This window comes from Oncorhynchus nerka, linkage group LG6, assembly GCF_034236695.1.
Source record: "Oncorhynchus nerka isolate Pitt River linkage group LG6, Oner_Uvic_2.0, whole genome shotgun sequence".
NCBI lineage: Eukaryota > Metazoa > Chordata > Actinopteri > Salmoniformes > Salmonidae > Oncorhynchus > Oncorhynchus nerka.
Genome location: NC_088401.1, coordinates 22355829 through 22373801, shown reverse-complemented (window position 1 = coordinate 22373801; position 17973 = coordinate 22355829). Strand labels below are relative to the sequence as shown.

The 17973-nt window shown below is 44.0% G+C and overlaps 1 protein-coding gene across 1 annotated transcript in view; it reads right to left on the bottom strand.

Annotated features, from left to right (window-relative positions):
• Positions 1 to 3381: 3381 nt before the first annotated feature.
• The window catches only part of LOC115130178 (heparan-sulfate 6-O-sulfotransferase 1-B), a 99279-nt gene continuing 84687 nt past the window's right edge, over positions 3382 to 17973 (bottom strand). The window contains exon 2 of the mRNA XM_029661039.2: positions 3382 to 5486. Within this exon, the coding sequence (XP_029516899.1) occupies positions 4775 to 5486 (712 nt within the window). The 3' untranslated portion in view covers positions 3382 to 4774. The remainder of the gene's footprint in view (positions 5487 to 17973) is intronic.

Here is a 17973-nt window from a genome sequence, read left to right as displayed (position 1 = left end):
TGGTCGCAAATGAGTCCTCCATTCCAAATGGATAATGCATACTTCCAAACTTGTGGCAAAATGGCTTAAGGACAAGAAAGTCAGGGTATTGGAGTGGCCATCACAAAGCCCTGACCTCAATCCTATAGAAAAAGTGTGTGCGAGCAAGGAGGCCTACTAACCTGACTCAGTTACACCAGCTCTGTCAGGAGGAATGGGCCAAAATCCACCCAACTTATTGTGGGAAGCTTGTGGAAGGCTACACAACACGTTTGACCCAAGTTAAACAATGTAAAGGCAATGCTACCAAATACTAATTGAGTGTTTGTAAACTTCTGAGCCACTGGGAATGTGATGAAAGAAATAAAAGCTGAAATAAATCATTCTCTCTACTATTATTCTGAGATTTCACATTCTTAAACTAAAGTGGTGATCCTAACTGACCTAAAACAGGACATTTTACTAGGATTAAATGTCAGGAATTGTGAAATGTATTTGGCTAAGGTGTATGTAAGGTGTATGTAAACTTCCGACTTCAACTGTATGTGGTTATATAATGCAATTGTATATGTTGTAAGACTTGAAAATGTGCACCATCGAAAAATAATATAATATAAAGCTCTTATAAATGTTTATACTGCTTATACATGCTTATTACATGTAATTATACAGCATACATGTTGGCTCTAAGTTAATCTTTCACTCAAACAATAAATGGGGACATGTCCAGCTAACATGAGCAGGAATTGTTGTTGACAGGCAGCATATATCCAGCAGATGGAGACAGAACCTAATCTTTGTTAAACAGTTCAATATTCAATCAACATCCACTCAAGGCTCAGTGAAAAGTTTTGGTGCAGTCACCCTACGTCACCTCACATAAACGATTTTGTTATGTCAATAAATAATGCTGTTGTGTTTGATTCAATTAATGTAATTAATGTAATCACTCATCAAGGGAGACCAAATACACAAATAGTCTGAATCATTGAGACCATAACAAAAGCAGTCTTAGTTTTGAGGCAGTCTTTTTTAAAATTTAACTAGGCAAGTCAGTTAAGAATAAGTTATTATTTACAATGACAGCCTACTGAGGAGCAGTGGGTTAACTGCCTTGTTCAGGGGCAGAACGACATATTTTTACCGTGTCAATTTAGGAATAAACAGAGTTCTCCACCACAGACATCATTGCATGAGCAATAGCAGCGCGACGCTCCTCAGCTCTGCTACAAAAACAATAACGTAGTGGGGCAGCCAGTGGCACTGTTTCCCTGTACTGCGGATTCCATCTTTTATGTTGATGTTCTCTCCGCATAGCATTCACAAGCACTACATATGACAACAAATGTAGGTTTACATTGTTTATCAAAATCATGATTACACTAGAAAATACTAAAAAGTTTATGACTAACTTCACCTATAAATGACCCAATTTCCCGTCAAGCGGTTTGCTCTACTGTATGTTCTGATAAGTTAAAACATGAACACAGTACCAGTATTCCAAGAGAACAGCTGTGGTGCTGTCGTGTGTTTTGCGGCAGTGCTTTTATACATTGTTAATGCAATGTTTTTCTGGAGAGAATAATGATACATAATGGGTGATTGAATGTGACCTCGGTATGCCCTCAGCTATGCCTCATGTGGAGCTCAACTCGAGCAGATTTCCCCCCGGGTTAAACCTGGCCAGCTGTTGCCATTTGTTTGCCTGGCTCTGCAGGGACAGGGAGGGCATGATAGTCCACAAACCCTCTCCGTTTCCACTGCCGCTTGTTCAAACCCTACACAACTGTACACAATCTCAAAACGTTTCCTGATTTCCGTTTCCTGACTTTGTGCAGACGACACTGGTTTAAGAACAAGTCCCTGTTCTCAACCCAAAGCAACTCATTCATCTGCGGATTATTCATTTAAGATTAAGCGTCAACTTACCTTGTCAATGAGTCTGCCTGAGAAAATGGTAAATGTCCAGAGTGATTGTCTGCTATGTCTCTACCTTGGAAGATGTTTTATCTGATTTCTTTTCTCCATCTGGCCACAATGTGGCTGGACATTATTCATAAAGGGAATTACTTCTGTGTTGATCAAATGAAACGGGCCATGTTACTTATTAAAACATTTCATAGAGATGCTACCATGATATGTATTAGCAGCCTCATCCTTTTCATTGTGAGTCATTGATGAGGTAATTTGTGTGTGAACTGAAACAACCAATACTTACTTACTCTACCCTCTTCATCCCCTATGGGACATGACCACAATGTGCTCCCATGTCTTTGAGTCCTTGGCAACATGCTGTAGCTCGCTCCAAGAGAGGTTGATCTCAGAGCTGTTTTTAGGATTCTGCCCGGTCCAGTCGGAGTACAAATGATGCTGCCCGGTCCATTCTGAGTACAAGGAATAGGAGCAGAGACTGAAATACAAAGGAATATCTTTTTTTTATTATTATTGTTGAATAGAAGATTCAATCTGCATGAAGAACAGAAATACTCACAGCAATAATAGAATATGGGTAAAACCAGACCAGACTGGAGACTTTGTTTACAAATGCCCGACACCACTCAATTCTCACTCACTCAGTCTTGTTTAACTAACCTTGTGGGGACACACAATTGATTACCATTTAAAATCTTATTTTCCCTAACCCTAAACTTCACCCTAATCTTAACCGTAACTCGTAACAGTAATCTTTAACCCCTAATTTGAACCTTAACTCCCTAGAAATATCAATTTTTCTTGTGGGGACTAACAAAATGTCACCAGTTGGTCAAAATGTTGTTTATATACTATTCGTGTGGGGACTTCTAGTCCCCACAAGTATAGTTAAACATGTCCACACACACACACACACACACCTTTGCATCAGCAAAATCTTCTGGAACCTATGGTTTGACCTCTGTTCTGGAGACTGTCAAATCAAATCAAATTATTATTTTGTCACATGCACCGAATACAACTGGTGGAGACTTTACCATGAAATGGTTGCTTATGAGCCCTGGGACATAAGTAGAAGTCACTCAAACAAACATTCTGCTATTGATGACAAGACTATGAGTCATTTGCAGGATCTGCACACACTGGCCCACATTTCCTTAATAATAATAATAATAATCCCTTAGCATTTTAACACTCCCAAAACATTCAGATGTGGCCCTGTTTTTAGTACTGGCCATGCCTGTGGGGTCACAGTATTTGCTGTTGGATTGGAGACTTTGTGAGCAGAATTATAAACAGGATAAATATGGAGGTTCCATATACACCAGTATTTAATGATAATGGTTATATCATGTCCATACCCATTGTGTTTGAATTGTAATTAAACACACCGTTCTCCAGGGGATCATTCTATTTAGAAATGTGTTTAAAAAAGAAGATTATTAACAACAAAAAAAGAGTGTGGTTGGAAAGAGGCTGTCCATTCTTCAACTTTAATATTTTACCTGTTGCACTTTTAGACACTTAAATATGCATTATTAAAAATAAAACACAACTTGGGGAGCATGGCAACCTCGACTAATAATCCATCCATTACACATGTTCATTTTATTCTGGTTTTAAATGACACACTTGATCCCAAACAGAGAAGGGAAAGCACAGAAACAAAAGCGCGCGCACGCACACACACACACGCGCGCACACACACACACACACACACACACACACACACACACACACACACACACACACACACACACACACACACACACACACACACACACACACACGCACACACACACACACACACACACACACACACACACACACACACACACACACAACTTTGTACAAGTAATAAGAACGACAGTGTTTCCTGTTTTTAGTGTCTCCCTTCAGTATGAGACCCCCAGTCCGTCTCCTGGTGAGCATCCATTGTTGTATCTAGATTATGTGGTCGAAAATGTTCCTAGACAATCGCATAACAAACCTTCATGTCAATCATTTACCTTCTCATTCATGTACATCTCCTTTAGTGTACAGATCACAATCCAACGGGTGAATTAAAATACATCGGAACCAAAGAGACTGGCCTCTTCATAGACATTCAGACAAAATGGTAAAAACATACAAGTGTAAAAAAAAATCTGTTTATCCGTCATTTATATTAAGATATAACTCTAAACTTTGATACATGTTAGTAAACTTTCAGCAAATTGATGGGTATGTTATGACAATCATGACTTTATATCACTTACAAGTGCCATACTGTATATCAAGGTGGGCCAAATAGTCTCTCACATTGGAAAAATATCTATTTCAAATGATCAGAAGCAATTGAATAAATAAAAAGATAGCTTGTCGGAAATGTCCTTCGCTTAGACACTATTGAAATACTTTTGGCCCAAAGTACAGGTAATTTCTCATCTCACTGCTTTGAAACTCCTCAAACAACTTATTAAGCACATAGGTTATTCTTGTGGGCTAAGACATAGAACGGCAAGTAAAACAAGTTTGTTTACTTTGTAAAGGAAAATCTGAGGAGTGTGGAGACAGTTGCTGCTTCTAGAACTCCAGAGGGTGACTCAGGTTTATCATGGGCTTCCAATCACAAATATCTGACCTCTCCACATAGTCTAAGGAAACCAAAACGTCTATGTCATCCAGGAGGGATATCATCTGGTCCGCAACCCACAGCTTGGCTCATGCAAAGTCCATAGGTAAGTCACCCAATCCTCTGCAACGGTCTCCTTCCCAAACCACAAGTGCCAAATTTCAACTTTCCTAAACAATCACTCTGATGCAACCTCACCATAAAAGACAATGGGGAGGTCAGGAAAGTGGGTGTCTAGGTGGGTGGGGGCTACCACCTGTTGATGATGTGGTTCATGTAGTCCTCTGTGGGCAGCCTGGCTGTCCCTTCACCCCCCATACCGCCCTCATCTCTGAGAAAATCCCGGGGGTCGAGACCGCGACCCCGAAGTGCCAAGCGGTGCGCGCGTCTCTCCAGCTGCCGAGTGTACTGATAGCGCTGCTGGAAGAGGTCGCGAGCGTAGTCATACAGCTGCATGTCCAGGTCGTTGAGCTCCTCGATGCGCGCCACTGTGTCATTGTCCAGGTCCACGCCGGCCGCCCGGGTGCTGTTGTACTGCACAAAGGGGCGGATGAAGCGCAGTCGGAAGGTGCGCTCAAACAGGAACTGCGTCTTGCGCTGATACTCAGTCAGACCGAAGAAGGCCATGTCGCGCAGGTTCTTCTTGGCTGACTCGAGGAGAAGTTGTGAGCGCCGCTTATCGGGCACGGTGGAGAGGTTGTAGCAGCCCACCAGGCTGAGGTCGGCGAGCATGCGCACCTGCCGGTTGTTGGCCAGGTTGTAGGGGCAGTCCATGAACTGCTGCAGGGTGCAGCCGGACCAGTCCGTACCCTCATAGCAGGGCGGCAGCTCCTCGGGCGTAGGTGTGCGCCCGTCGCACATGTGGAGGGACGTCTTCCAGGTGGCGCCGCGCTGCACATGGCGCCACTCGCTCAGGTAGCGTGACACAGGGTCCCTCAGCAGGGTGATGTAGTAGAACTTCCTGCAAAACACAACAGAGGAAATCACAGTGACTGAAAACTAAATCAACACAGTGATATTTCAAGAAACACGAATGAGCGACGACTGACTAAGTCAGCAGGATCAAATCTGGTTTCGCTATGGTCTCTTCAACATGAGATGAACTACGGAATCCTTCAAGGATCAACAGTGACCATATAAAGATTTCCATGCACATTCTACCGACCACTTGGAAGTTTTGTCAAAAACTGAAGTGAATTATGATGAGCACACCTGTGAAACGTATAAATGTACTCAAATGGGGGGGGAGGCAGTCTGAAGAATCAGGGGTGCTTCGTGTCATCACAAATCACTGCAGTGAATGTTGACATTGACTTCAGTTTTGATATATTGGGGAAATTATTGTTGGCGCTGAACCAGATAGCAAAAATTCCAGACCTCAGGGGCTACGGGGTCCAGACCAGAGACCTGGAGTGACGCACATCTTGAAACAATCATCTCCAGAGGATAAAAGATGTGGAGAGCGAGAGAGAAAACAGGGGCGGAACATTCCTCTGCATCTGTGTAATCACAAATACCTGTCGTGCAATGGTAAGAGGCCTGACCTTGGTGTGGTATTCTACTGCTCTGCAGTGGCAGCCAGACATTCACAGACACCGAGACAACAGTAAATACATTCCAACTCCGGGGGGCAGTGTGTGTGTGTGTGTGTGTGTATTGTTGTTGACCAACCCTGACCCCAACATCCATAGCCCCCGCCTACATAACCCTGTTCTCCTTTACACGCCAGATGAACAAACTGTTCGCTATTCTTCCCATTAAACTCCACTGTCTGGCCTGTACTTATGTCATAACAACATTAAGATTCAATCTGACTAGAGAAACAGCCAAGGGTCACTGCCTTGGCAAAACAGACAGACCATGGTAATAGGATTTGGGTTAGAGAGCTGGAGACGGGGTCTGATAATGATTCAGAGTGATCCCTATACTCTTATCTACATTTGCCGGGTCATAACACAACCTTTAAAACAGAGACAGTGGGCACAGTAATGCCAAGTTCAATTCAATCAACAATAGAGCCAACTGCTACTTAGTTTACACCCCTGGCTGGAAAAGAGAGACAGTGACGCAACAAGGCGGCCATTTTGTGCCAGGTAACAGAGGGGGAAAAGAGGAGCCCCTTGTTTTGGCAGGTGCAGGTGAAAAGGTCAGACTTTCAGGTCTTCGAAGGGGTACACAGGGGATGACTACTCTTCTTAACGTCTCTCATTCCGTGTCCAATCGCGCCCACCTCTGTCTAGTATCAGTGTAGTAGTCAAGGTTCAATACTTTTTGAGTTTGGAATTCTAGGCCTTTGGGGTTTTCGCGATTCCCAGGAAAATTCCAGGGGACTTGACCGCATTAGCGAGTTTTGTATAATTGGAGTGAATTGGGTGTGGAAAGAAATGGCACTTTCTCACGTTGAGAAACAAAAGGACTGTTAACTTTTTAAAAGTAGTTTATCCCCTTTAGCATTCAGATGCACAAAACAAAAGTAGAATAGAGTATCACACCTCAAATCCCTGCCATGCCCCCTGGTATGACTAGAGAAGATAAGAAGGGGAACTAATGCGAGAGAGGGGGAAAAAATGAGCATTTCTTGATGAATGGCTGAGCTGGATTGGGGAGAACTGGAGTCTGGAGGTGGGTTTCAAGTGGGAGTTCTGATCTCATTACAAATTAGCGCTCTGCTCAGTCAACATTACGAGCGAATCATAGTGTACGACATGGCAGGAATCCCCCACCCCCACCCCCGGGGGGGGGGCCTTCACTACACCAGCACACCTGGTAGAATGAGATATGATGGGGTTGGGATTTAGACACAGAGACTTTGTGCGTCTGCTCTCTCTCTCTCTCAGAGTTTTTGCTAGACACCACGCTGTTGTATTTGAGTGTGTATGTGTCTTTCTCTTGCATACACACACACAGACCATCTAGTTCACACTCACATTCACGCACAAGCAACCACACAGCAGGCGATAAAGTCACACATTCACACCCACCCACAGCGGAGCAACTCTGCACCACTGTTGATGGATGGGCCCAATACTGGTAGTATCTATCAGCCACAAATGCTGACTGCGCTGTTCTAATGGGATAGCAATAATGATGACAATTTGCCATAAGATGGGTATTTCAGAAACAGGACAGCGTCTCACAAGATGGATAGAGTGTTATAACACACACATGTTCTTTGTGTAGTAGACCAGCCATGACTGATTTTGGATTTGATTAGGATCCCCATTAGGCAACGCCAATGTTGACAGCTAGTCTTACTGGGGTCCGACACATAAAGAAAAATACATTATATACAAAATACTTTCCATACATTTAAAAACAGACACTTGGATGCAGCACAGAATTAGTTAGGATGTAATTCACAACAATGCCACTTGATGGCAGTATGCACAAAATATTCCTTGAATCACTGAGAACATGTTGATTTACAATTACTGTATAGTAAATTAAGTCACACGGATTAAGGCGGCACAATTAATTGAAATCACATTCCAATATCCATATCGCAAGAGATATCCATACCACAATATTTTGACAAGCCCCTCAGCCGGCGTGACGTCCATTTTTACAGTGTTCTCTAAAAAGATAAGTGAGGCTGTTTTCTTATGTTCACAACATTGAGCGAGATAGATGGACAGAGTAGTGTTTCTCAAACAATTAGGTAACACTAAACTCAATAGATTCTCAAGTGGTAGTTTAAAAATCGACCAGTTCTCTAACTAACAACATAAAGACTATAGGTCGGCCGCCTTTGGTTGAAAAGATGAAAGACAAACCCGAGATTAAGAGAAGTAGAACAAACAATGTTGACGTTAAGATATGCACAGTAGGAGGCAACAGCTACACGAAGGGGAAGTTAAAGAGAAAGAGTGGGAAGAGAACCGAGAGAGAGCGAGAAAGGGGGGGGGGAAATAGAGGACAGCTTCAGAAAAGGAAAGCGAAAACGTTAAATATAACCATGACAAAAGAGACAGAGGAGAATGAGAGAATGAAAAGGGAAATTAAACAGCACGAGGTGAAATGAGAAAGATTGAAAATGGCAAAGAGGCGGAAGGAGAGTGACCGGGGCCGGTGCTGGTGCTGCTGCTGTGCTGTGCTGTGGAAGCCTCTGAATAACGCTTGCATAGGCACCCTTTTACAATGGTGCCTGTTCCTCACACGGCGTGACACCACATTACACAGAGCCATTACGATGACATATCCTCCCATTCACCTGCCATCCGCGCAGGCACACACACTCCACCGCCCCGGCCATATCTGGACCAGAACCAAAGGCACTTCAGCCAAAGTCCCGATGCAGGGAGGGCGGGAGCGGTGCACTGCAGTGATACAGAGGAGCGAAGAGGGAGAATTAGGAGTATTTTCCTTCTAACCCGTCTCACTTCCAAAATCTCTCTCTCTTTCTTCTTCTCTATTTTTTGTCTGTCGCCCAAATGTTTTCTTCGCCTTCCCCCCAAATCGTTCACACTCCGTTCACACTCCTCTCCTTTGTCCACTTACCACCAATCTTCCCTCTCTCTCTCTTTCTTTTCTAATCTCATTCTGTCACCCCTCTTTCTCCATCTCCTGCTTATCTTCCCATCTCTCTTGCTGCCAAGGGGAGAGGCCTTGTTCCATTCCTCTCTCCTATGAGGTCATTATGGTGTTGCAGGCCCCTGGAGCCCTTTGGTGCGAGGCCGAGTCCTGACTACTGATAGACCCCCCCCCTCCCTTTATAATCACCCATCTCCCCCTGTTTCCACAGTGATTAAACTGGGCAGCCGTGTGCATGCCCCGACAGCATTAGAGGGTGGCTGCATGAGCCAATAACCTGGTAATTACCTACCTGCCCGCTTTACGCGCGGCCAGTCAATACTAATACTGGCCAAGGCTTTAGCCTTATTACTGAGGCGTAGGAGGCTGGTCATACGGCTCAGGATTTAGCTCTGTTGACTGACACTTTGCTGAAGTAGTGCTGCTTCATTATCTCTCCAGAAGTCACCATTTTGCTCCCTCGAGCACTTTGGCGTGTGGCTCAAATGGGTGAAAAGTATAAGATACCGCAGGTAAACATGGGGTTAGGAAAGAGGGCTGGGGGGAAAGTCGAGACTCAGTGGCATCCTGCTAGCATTAGCTTGGAAGATGTGTGTCCCTTCTATGGCCATGTGACTTTTTTAGGCTAGTGGCAGGGCTGTGATACCCCTACCTGAGGTAGAACAAACACAACCATGTTTTCCCACCTCTAATGTCTCCCCTTTATGAAATGGATGGTTGTGTACAAATATTCTACTGCAAAAGTGGGTAAATTGATAGGTATATTTTAGAAGGGTTTCATACGTCTCTTGGTATGAGAACTGTGAGTGACACTGTCATGCCTCCGCTGTGTATGAAAAGCTGAAGCCAACTAGATGGTGTTCATGTTTTTCACAACACAAGTACATAGTAGCATAACCAAGTAACAGGAAAGCAACCTTTAATACAACAGTCAGCCACTCTAGTAGCGTATAGGTGGATTCAACGTCTTTGGTGGATTCAACGTCTTTGAGGTTACAGGATATGAGTGTGTCCTAACAGGGTGAGTAGACAAAGTAGCCAGTAGTGGTTGTAGTTCTGGGGCCTGACCAGCTTGCACAGCTGACTCTGGGCAAGCTGCAGCGACAAGGCCAGTATCCTTCCTGTATGGCTGGCAGGATATTCAGGGCTGCGAGGTGATCAGTTTCCATTTCTACAACAGTTGGATTCAGGCAGATGCCGCTTCAATGCCAACGAGACCCATTAACAAACTGGAATGTTATCTCAGCCTGAATGTATAACAGTAATGCCTGTATAGGGGAGGCAGGTAGCCTAGTGGTTAGAGTGTTGGACTAGTAACCGAAAGGTTGCTAGATCGAATCCCCGAGCTGACAAGGTAAAAATCTGTCGTTCTGCCCCTGAACAAAGCAGTTAACCCACTGTTCCTAGACCGTCATTGTAAATAAGAATTTGTTCTTAACTGACTTGCCTAGTTAAACAAAGGTTTAAAAAAATAACTATACGTGTAAGTCTAATGTTTTTTAAAATGTAAATTGTTACGTTTTTTTTCTTCTGTATGGTCTTTTTCATTATGTTAACTTCTAATACTAACATAATGTTATGTTAACATCATGTTAACATTAGAATTTTTCTCCCTAAGTTTATTTTATTAACTGCTTTAGCACACTCTGCCAACCTGGATGTTCCAGCAGTGTCTGAATCCTGGCTTAGGAAGACCACCAAAAATTCATCCCAAACTACAACATTTTCAGACAAGATAGAACGGCCAAAGGGGGCGGTGTTGCAATCTACTGCAAAGATAGCCTGCAGAGTTCTGTCCTACTATCCAGGTCTGTACCCAAACAATTTTAACTTCTACTTTTAAAAATCCACCTCTCTAAAAACAAGTCTCTCACCGTTGCCGCCTGCTATAGACCACTCTCTGCCCCCAGCTGTGCTCTGGACACCATATGTGAACTGATTGCCCCCCATCTATCTTCAGAGCTCGTGCTGCTAGGCAACCTAAACTGGAACATGCTTAACACCCCAGCCATCCTACAATCTAAGCTTGATGCCCTCAATCTCACACAAATTATCAGCACCCTCATATCATATCATCCAAACCAACTTGCCCTCTAAATACACCTCTGCTGTTTTCAACCAAGATCTCAGCGATCACTGCCTCATTGCCTGCATCCGTAGTGGGTATCCTGGAAGTATATTGACCTCATCCCGTCAGTAGAGGATGCCTGGTTATTTGTTTTAAATGCCTTCCTCACGATCTTAAATAAGAATGCCCCATTCAAGAAATTTAGAACCAGGAACATATATAGCCCTTTGTTCTCTCCAGACCTGACTGCCCTTAATCAACACAAAAACATCCTATGGCGTTCTGCATTAGCATCGAACAGCCCCCGTGATATGCAAATTTTCAGGGAAAATAGAAACCAATATACACAGGCAGGAAGAAAAGCCAAGGCTAGCTTTTTCAAGCAGAAATTTGCTTCCTGCAACACAAACTCAAAAAAATTCTGGGACACTAAAGTCCATGGAGAATAAGAACACCTCCTCCCAGCTGCCCACTGCACTGAGGATAGGAAACACTGTCACCACCGATAAACCACTATAATTTCAATAAGCATTTTTCTACGGCTGACCATGCTTTCCACCTGGCTACCCCTACCCCGGTCAATAGCACTGCACCCCCCACAGCAACTCGCCCAAGCCTTCCCCATTTCTCCTTCTCCCAAATCCAGTCAGTTGATGTTCTGAAAGAGCTACAAAATCTGGACCCCTACAAATCAGCTGGGCAATCTGGACCCTTTCTTTATCAAATTATCTGCCGAAATTGTTGCAACGCCTATTAATTAATAGCCTGTTCAACCTCTTTCGTGTCGTCTGAGATTCCCAAAGATTGGAAAGCAGCTGCGGTCATCCCCCTCTTCAAAGGGGGACACACACTCCTGTCCCAAACTGCTACAGACCAATATATATCCTACCCTGCCTTTCTAAGGTCTTCGAAAGCCAAGTCAACAAACAGATTACAGACCATTTCGTATCCCACCATATCTTCTCCGCTATGCTATCTGGTTTCAGAGCTGGTCATGGGTGCACCTCAGCCACGCTCAAGGTCCTAAACGATATCTTAACCACCATCGATAAGAAACAATACTGTGCAGCCCTATTTCATTGACCTGGCCAAGGCTTTCGACTCTGTCAATCACCACATCCTCATCAGCAGACTCGATAGCCTTGGTTTCTCAAATGATTGCCTCGCCTGGTTCACCAACTACTTGTCTGATAGAGTTCAGTGTGTCAAATCGGAAGGCCTGTTGTCCGGGCCTCTGGCAGTCTCTGTGGGGGTGCCACAGGGCTCAATTCTTGGAACGGCTCTCTTCTCTGTCTACATCAATGATGTCGCTCTTGCTGCTGGTGAGTCTCTGATCCACTTCTACGCAGACGACACCATTCTGTATACTTCTGGCCCTTCTTTGGACACTGTGTTAACAACCCTTCAGACGAGCTTCGATGCCATACAACACTCATTCCGTGGCCTCCAATTGCTCTTAAATACAAGTAAAACTAAATGCATGTTCTTCAACCGATCGCTGCCTGCACCTGCCCGCCCGTCCAACATCACTAGTCTGGACGGTTCTGACTTAGAATATGTGGACAACTACAAATACCTAGGTGTCTGGTTAGACTGTAAACTCTCCTTCCAGACTCACATCAAACATCTCCAATCCAAAGTTAAATCTAGAATTGGCTTCCTATTTCGCAACAAAGCATCCTTCACAAATGCTGCCAAACATACCCTTGTAAAACTGACCATCCTACCAATCCTCGACTTTGGCGATGTCATTTACAAAATAGCCTCCAATACCCTACTCAATAAATTGGATGCAGTCTATCACAGTGCCATCCGTTTTGTCACCAAAGCCCCATATACTACCCACCACTGCGACCTGTACGCTCTCGTTGGCTGGCCCTCGCTTCATACTCGTCGCCAAACCCACTGGCTCCAGGTCATCTACAAGACCCTGCTAGGTAAAGTCCCCTCTTATCTCAGCTCGCTGGTCACCATAGCAGCACCCACCTGTAGCACGCGCTCCAGCAAGTATATTTCTCTGGTCACCCCCAAAACCAATTCTTCCTTTGGCCGCCTCTCCTTCCAGTTCTCTGCTGCCAATGACTGGAACGAACTACAAAAATATCTGAAACTGGAAACACTTATCTCCCTCAATAGCTTTAAGCACCAGCTGTCAGAGCAGCTCACAGATTACTGCACCTGTACATGGCCCATCTATAATTTAGCCCAAACAACTACCTCTCACCCCTACTGTATTTATTTATTTATTTTGCTCCTTTGCACCCCATTATTTCTATCTCTACCTTGCACATTCTTCCACTGCAAATCTACCATTCCAGTGTTTTACTTGTTTTACTGTATTTACTTCGCCACCATGGCCTTTTTTTTGTTGCCTTTACCTCCCTTATCTCACCTCATTTGCTCACATTGTATATATACTTACTTTTCTACTGTATTATTGACTGTATGTTTGTTTTACTCCATGTGTAACTCTGTGGTGTTGTATATGTCGAACTGCTTTGCTTTATCTTGGCCAGGTCGCAATTGTAAATTAGAACATGTTCTCAACTTGCCTACCTGGTTAAATAAAGGTGTAATAAAAATATATAAAATAAAAAATGTGTCGGACCCCAGGAAAACTAGCTGTAGTCATTGGTGTCGGTTAATGGGGATCCCAGTAACATCTTAATCTACTCCAGTAGTGGAATGGTTGGTTGTCCACTTGTTTAAGAGAGAGTCTGTGAAAGAGCTGTCAGAAACAGATCTTCCCTTAGATCTTTCCAACACCTAACTCACATGTGGTTGGTAACAGTTTATTTGGTTAGTCCATCTGTAGATGCTCTACAGACTAATCAGAAACATTTAAACTAACCATCTACTAATCCTAGCTCTAACCTTAACCTTATTCTGAACCTAACCCTAACCTTAGCAAGCAGTTGCAGATAGTATGACCATCTGTAGAGCAGATGGGTCTATCCAAATAAAGCGTGACCAGAGTTTGTTATGTTGAATGTGGCAAAAGGTCCTGCAGGTAAAGTCCTACATTTTCCTTTAGAAGTCATGTAGGATGATTATTTGGCCAATATTTACTCTGGGTAGTTGGTTGTGATTAGGGTCTGGGGGCAGGACCAGCAGGACATGAGGAGAGTGGCAGAACCTGAGGGTGACCTCAGGTTTCATAGAGGTTACTTAGAGTGTAGGTCATAGACTATGAAGCGTTGGTTATGAGGCATTGGTTATGAGCACAGCCCCAGCCACATATATCATTGAAAATAATTCCTTGGATGAAAAGTAAAAAGGGGTTGCAGAGGTGGTAGTGCTGATCAAGCAGGGTGCATATTGACCACTGTCCCCCAGTCAATCCACAGCCACCATACACAATGATAAACAGCATCTTTCTAGAAGTCCTACCATCCTAAGGGACCTCTTGTGTGCCAAATATGCCATTATGTCCTTATAGGGGTGTTGGGATTAGTGCACAGTTTCCCAGATCAATGCATGAGTCACCCCAGCATGAGAGCCCATTCTTCAGGTGTCACATGGGCTGGCCAGCCATTGGTGGTAACAAAATAGGTACATATAAGGGCAATGCACAGCAGCACTTTCCAGATGGCATCTTGGCTGGTGAATGGCCTCCTGACATGTCTCTGTCTCTAGTAACTGCCAGAGGGGAGGACTGATGGTGGCATGGGCCTATCGAGGACAGGGCAGACGGCTCAACCCAAACAGCATAAGAGTGCACGACAACGTCCCAATGCGCATCACATATGCAGCGAGCCAGCGGAAGGCCATGTTGGATTCAGGCAGCCTTTTCTGACTAGCAATGAATCAAAGCTTACTTCCTAATAATAAGGAGGTGACTTAAGAGCCCAATCCTGGAGGTACAGGTTATAACACAGTTGGTGCCAAGCAGTCAGTTGCCTTTTCTATATACAGACGATGGTGTTTGAGTGTCATTATGGCAGGCCTACTGGATACCCAACATAGCTGTATTGGACAAAAATATTATTGAGTACAGGTCATAAGTAGAGTACACAAATTTGAAAGATGTCTCTTTTAAAACATGTAAATACAGCTGATTAAACCACCATTTAATGCTATCGTGGCAGTCAAATCTAGGGGGTCCCCTAACGTAATTGCAAGAAGCTTAACATAACATCTACAGAGGACCCTTTGACTGAAAATAAATGACAGTTTTCACTGTTTCAGCCCACTTGTTTTCCTTAAAGCCCATTGGATTACAATAACTACATCATCAAAAAACATGTAACTATGTGTATTTTTGTCAGCACGTTTGACTTGGAAAGTTGTCTATTTATCAGCTACCCAAAAGTAAAGCTTACATTCATCATAAATCATTTGTAGTTGCTATTTCCACCTATTGCATCTCTATGTTTACAGGTCTATATTGCCAAGAAGCATTAAGATCTCCCAATGCTGTTTGTTGTGTATGTAGGGCAGACAACTGACTACTTGTATTCCAATTTTTGCTGTATTAGAGCTTGCAATATTAGGTTACATGATCTTATGTGGCCCATCCCCGTCCAGCCAGACATTATTCTGCATGTTTTGAGTTTAGGGGGTGGTCACAATATCTGTCAATTTAACCACTTTTGCAGTAAAATATTTTCCCACAACCATCCATTTCACAAAATGGGAGACATTAAAGATGTAAAATTGTTATGTTTGTTATCACAAACTAAATGCAAAAACTACAGCTATCAAAAACTAAAGGCAAAAACTACAGCTATCAAAAACTAAAAGGCCTTTTTGAGGATTGGCCACTAGCCTATTTGATGTGTGGTGAAAATGTATGACTACGGTTTCAGTATGTTGTTTAAAGCATCTGTGTGTGTAAATCTGTGGATATAAATGTATGTGTGTGTTTCTCAAAGAGTAGGTCATTGACAGACTATATTACGGAGTGTGTGCGAGGCGAAGTGGAATGTCTCTTAAGACTCCCATCTGATATTTAGAAGTCACTCCTCACTTCAGTAGTCACTCCTCACGTCAGTAGTCACTCCTCACGTCAGTAGTCACTCCTCACGTCAGTAGTCACTCCTCACGTCAGTAGTCACTCCTCACGTCAGTAGTCACTCCTCACTTCTTTTCTTTCTCTGCAGAAAAACTAGCTCTCTCTGGGTGAGGACGATTACCCATTCTCCACTCCCGATTCCATAGGGACTAGATTTTAAACTAATTATTTTCTACACAACAAACAGGAAACAGGGGAAGCCATTTCTAAGCGGGACGTCAGCGCCAAAAGGGACAGCAAGAAAGTGATGAAGTCCTTGGTTGTCCGCCTTGAATTGACTTGATGTCATCTACTGTTCCCGAGGTAAAGAGTTTGGCGGGTACAACGGCAAGTGAACAAAATGAATGCACCTACTACAACGTCCAAATGAAGTTGGTTACTATTAAGTGTGACACCTTTGACTAACCTCAGCATCACCCAGCTGCAGTCTTATCCCCAGTTAATTTCTCCAGGCCACATGCAAAGGCCTCTGAGGCAACATCCTCTGACACCAACAGTACAATCCTTTAGGTGGGGGGCAAGAGATCCAGCAGGGGAGCCCGCCCTGCCTATACAATGGCAGAGGAAACACTGTCCAGCTGGTAATATTCTCAGAAGGATGGGCAGGTGAGAGGTCTGTGGGGCTGTGGCTAGTAAAGTCCTAGAGCAAGTGTGTATCTCAATAGTTTCCTCTCCTCTATTTTCTTTCATCTGCAGTGATCTGGAAACTGTCACTGAGTGGACAAAAGATTAGGAACACCTGCTCTTTCCATGACATAGACTGAACAGATGAAAGCTATGATCCCTGATGTTAAATCCACTTCAATCAGTGTAAAGGAGGGGGAGGAGACAGGTTAAATAAGGATTTTTAAGCCTTGAGACAATTGAGACATGGATTGTGTCTGAGTGTCATGTAATTTCCCCTGTCAGGTTCTTCCACATCAGTGCAGATGGAAGAGCGTAGATGAGCCAGCTTAGACTATTGAGATGAACCCGCAGAGAGAGAGAAAGAGAGAAAGAGGCCCTGTCATGCTGATAGGAGAGACGACAGTCTACGGGATTTGAGAGGGGCTTCAGTGCTGAAGAGGACTCTGGGGGCCCGGGGCCAGATGTTAAAGGCACTCAACACACATTTCAGATTGAAGAACGAAAGAAAGAAAGGAGAAAGGAAAAACAGATGAACAGACAGGAGGTAGACTGGTTCTGGACACGTAGCCTCCTCCAATCCACACGTGCACATTCTTTGTATTTGCTGGGGCTTCATGGTTTTTCAATTAGTATGCAGCCTAGTGTCGCCAGACAGGGACTTAGTGGTGTACTACTTGGTTGAAGAAGGCCACCTCATAGGCACATATGCAGGCAGTGAGGCACACCCACACACAATTCTCCATCTCTATTCGTCTTCCACTAAGAACACCCCGCTGGCATTCTCAAACTGTGAAAATAGAGCGACGCTGAATAATTCAACACTGGGGGAAGAGACACTTCGTGGAGCACCACTGGGTTAGTTACACCTAAACCTGCCACCGCCGCAACAGTGAGGCGTCTAATTCCAACGTCACATTAAAACCCATTAAAGACCCTTTGAAGATTCCCGGGAACACAGGATTTCAAAGGAAAACACATCAATAACACTGGTAGTGGGAACACGGCAAGCAACACTGTCGTTTTTAGGCTACAGCGAGAGGCTGCACAGACTGGCTTCAGGGCGTCTAACCAAGCATTCAGCCGCAACAGCAAACAACTCAGAACGCAGTCTCTTTTCAGCTTTTCGGGGCCAGAAGTACTTGACTTGAACGTGGGGGATATAGAGCAAGGATTTACATAGCCTTTCAGAGGCCTTGTCGAACACAACAG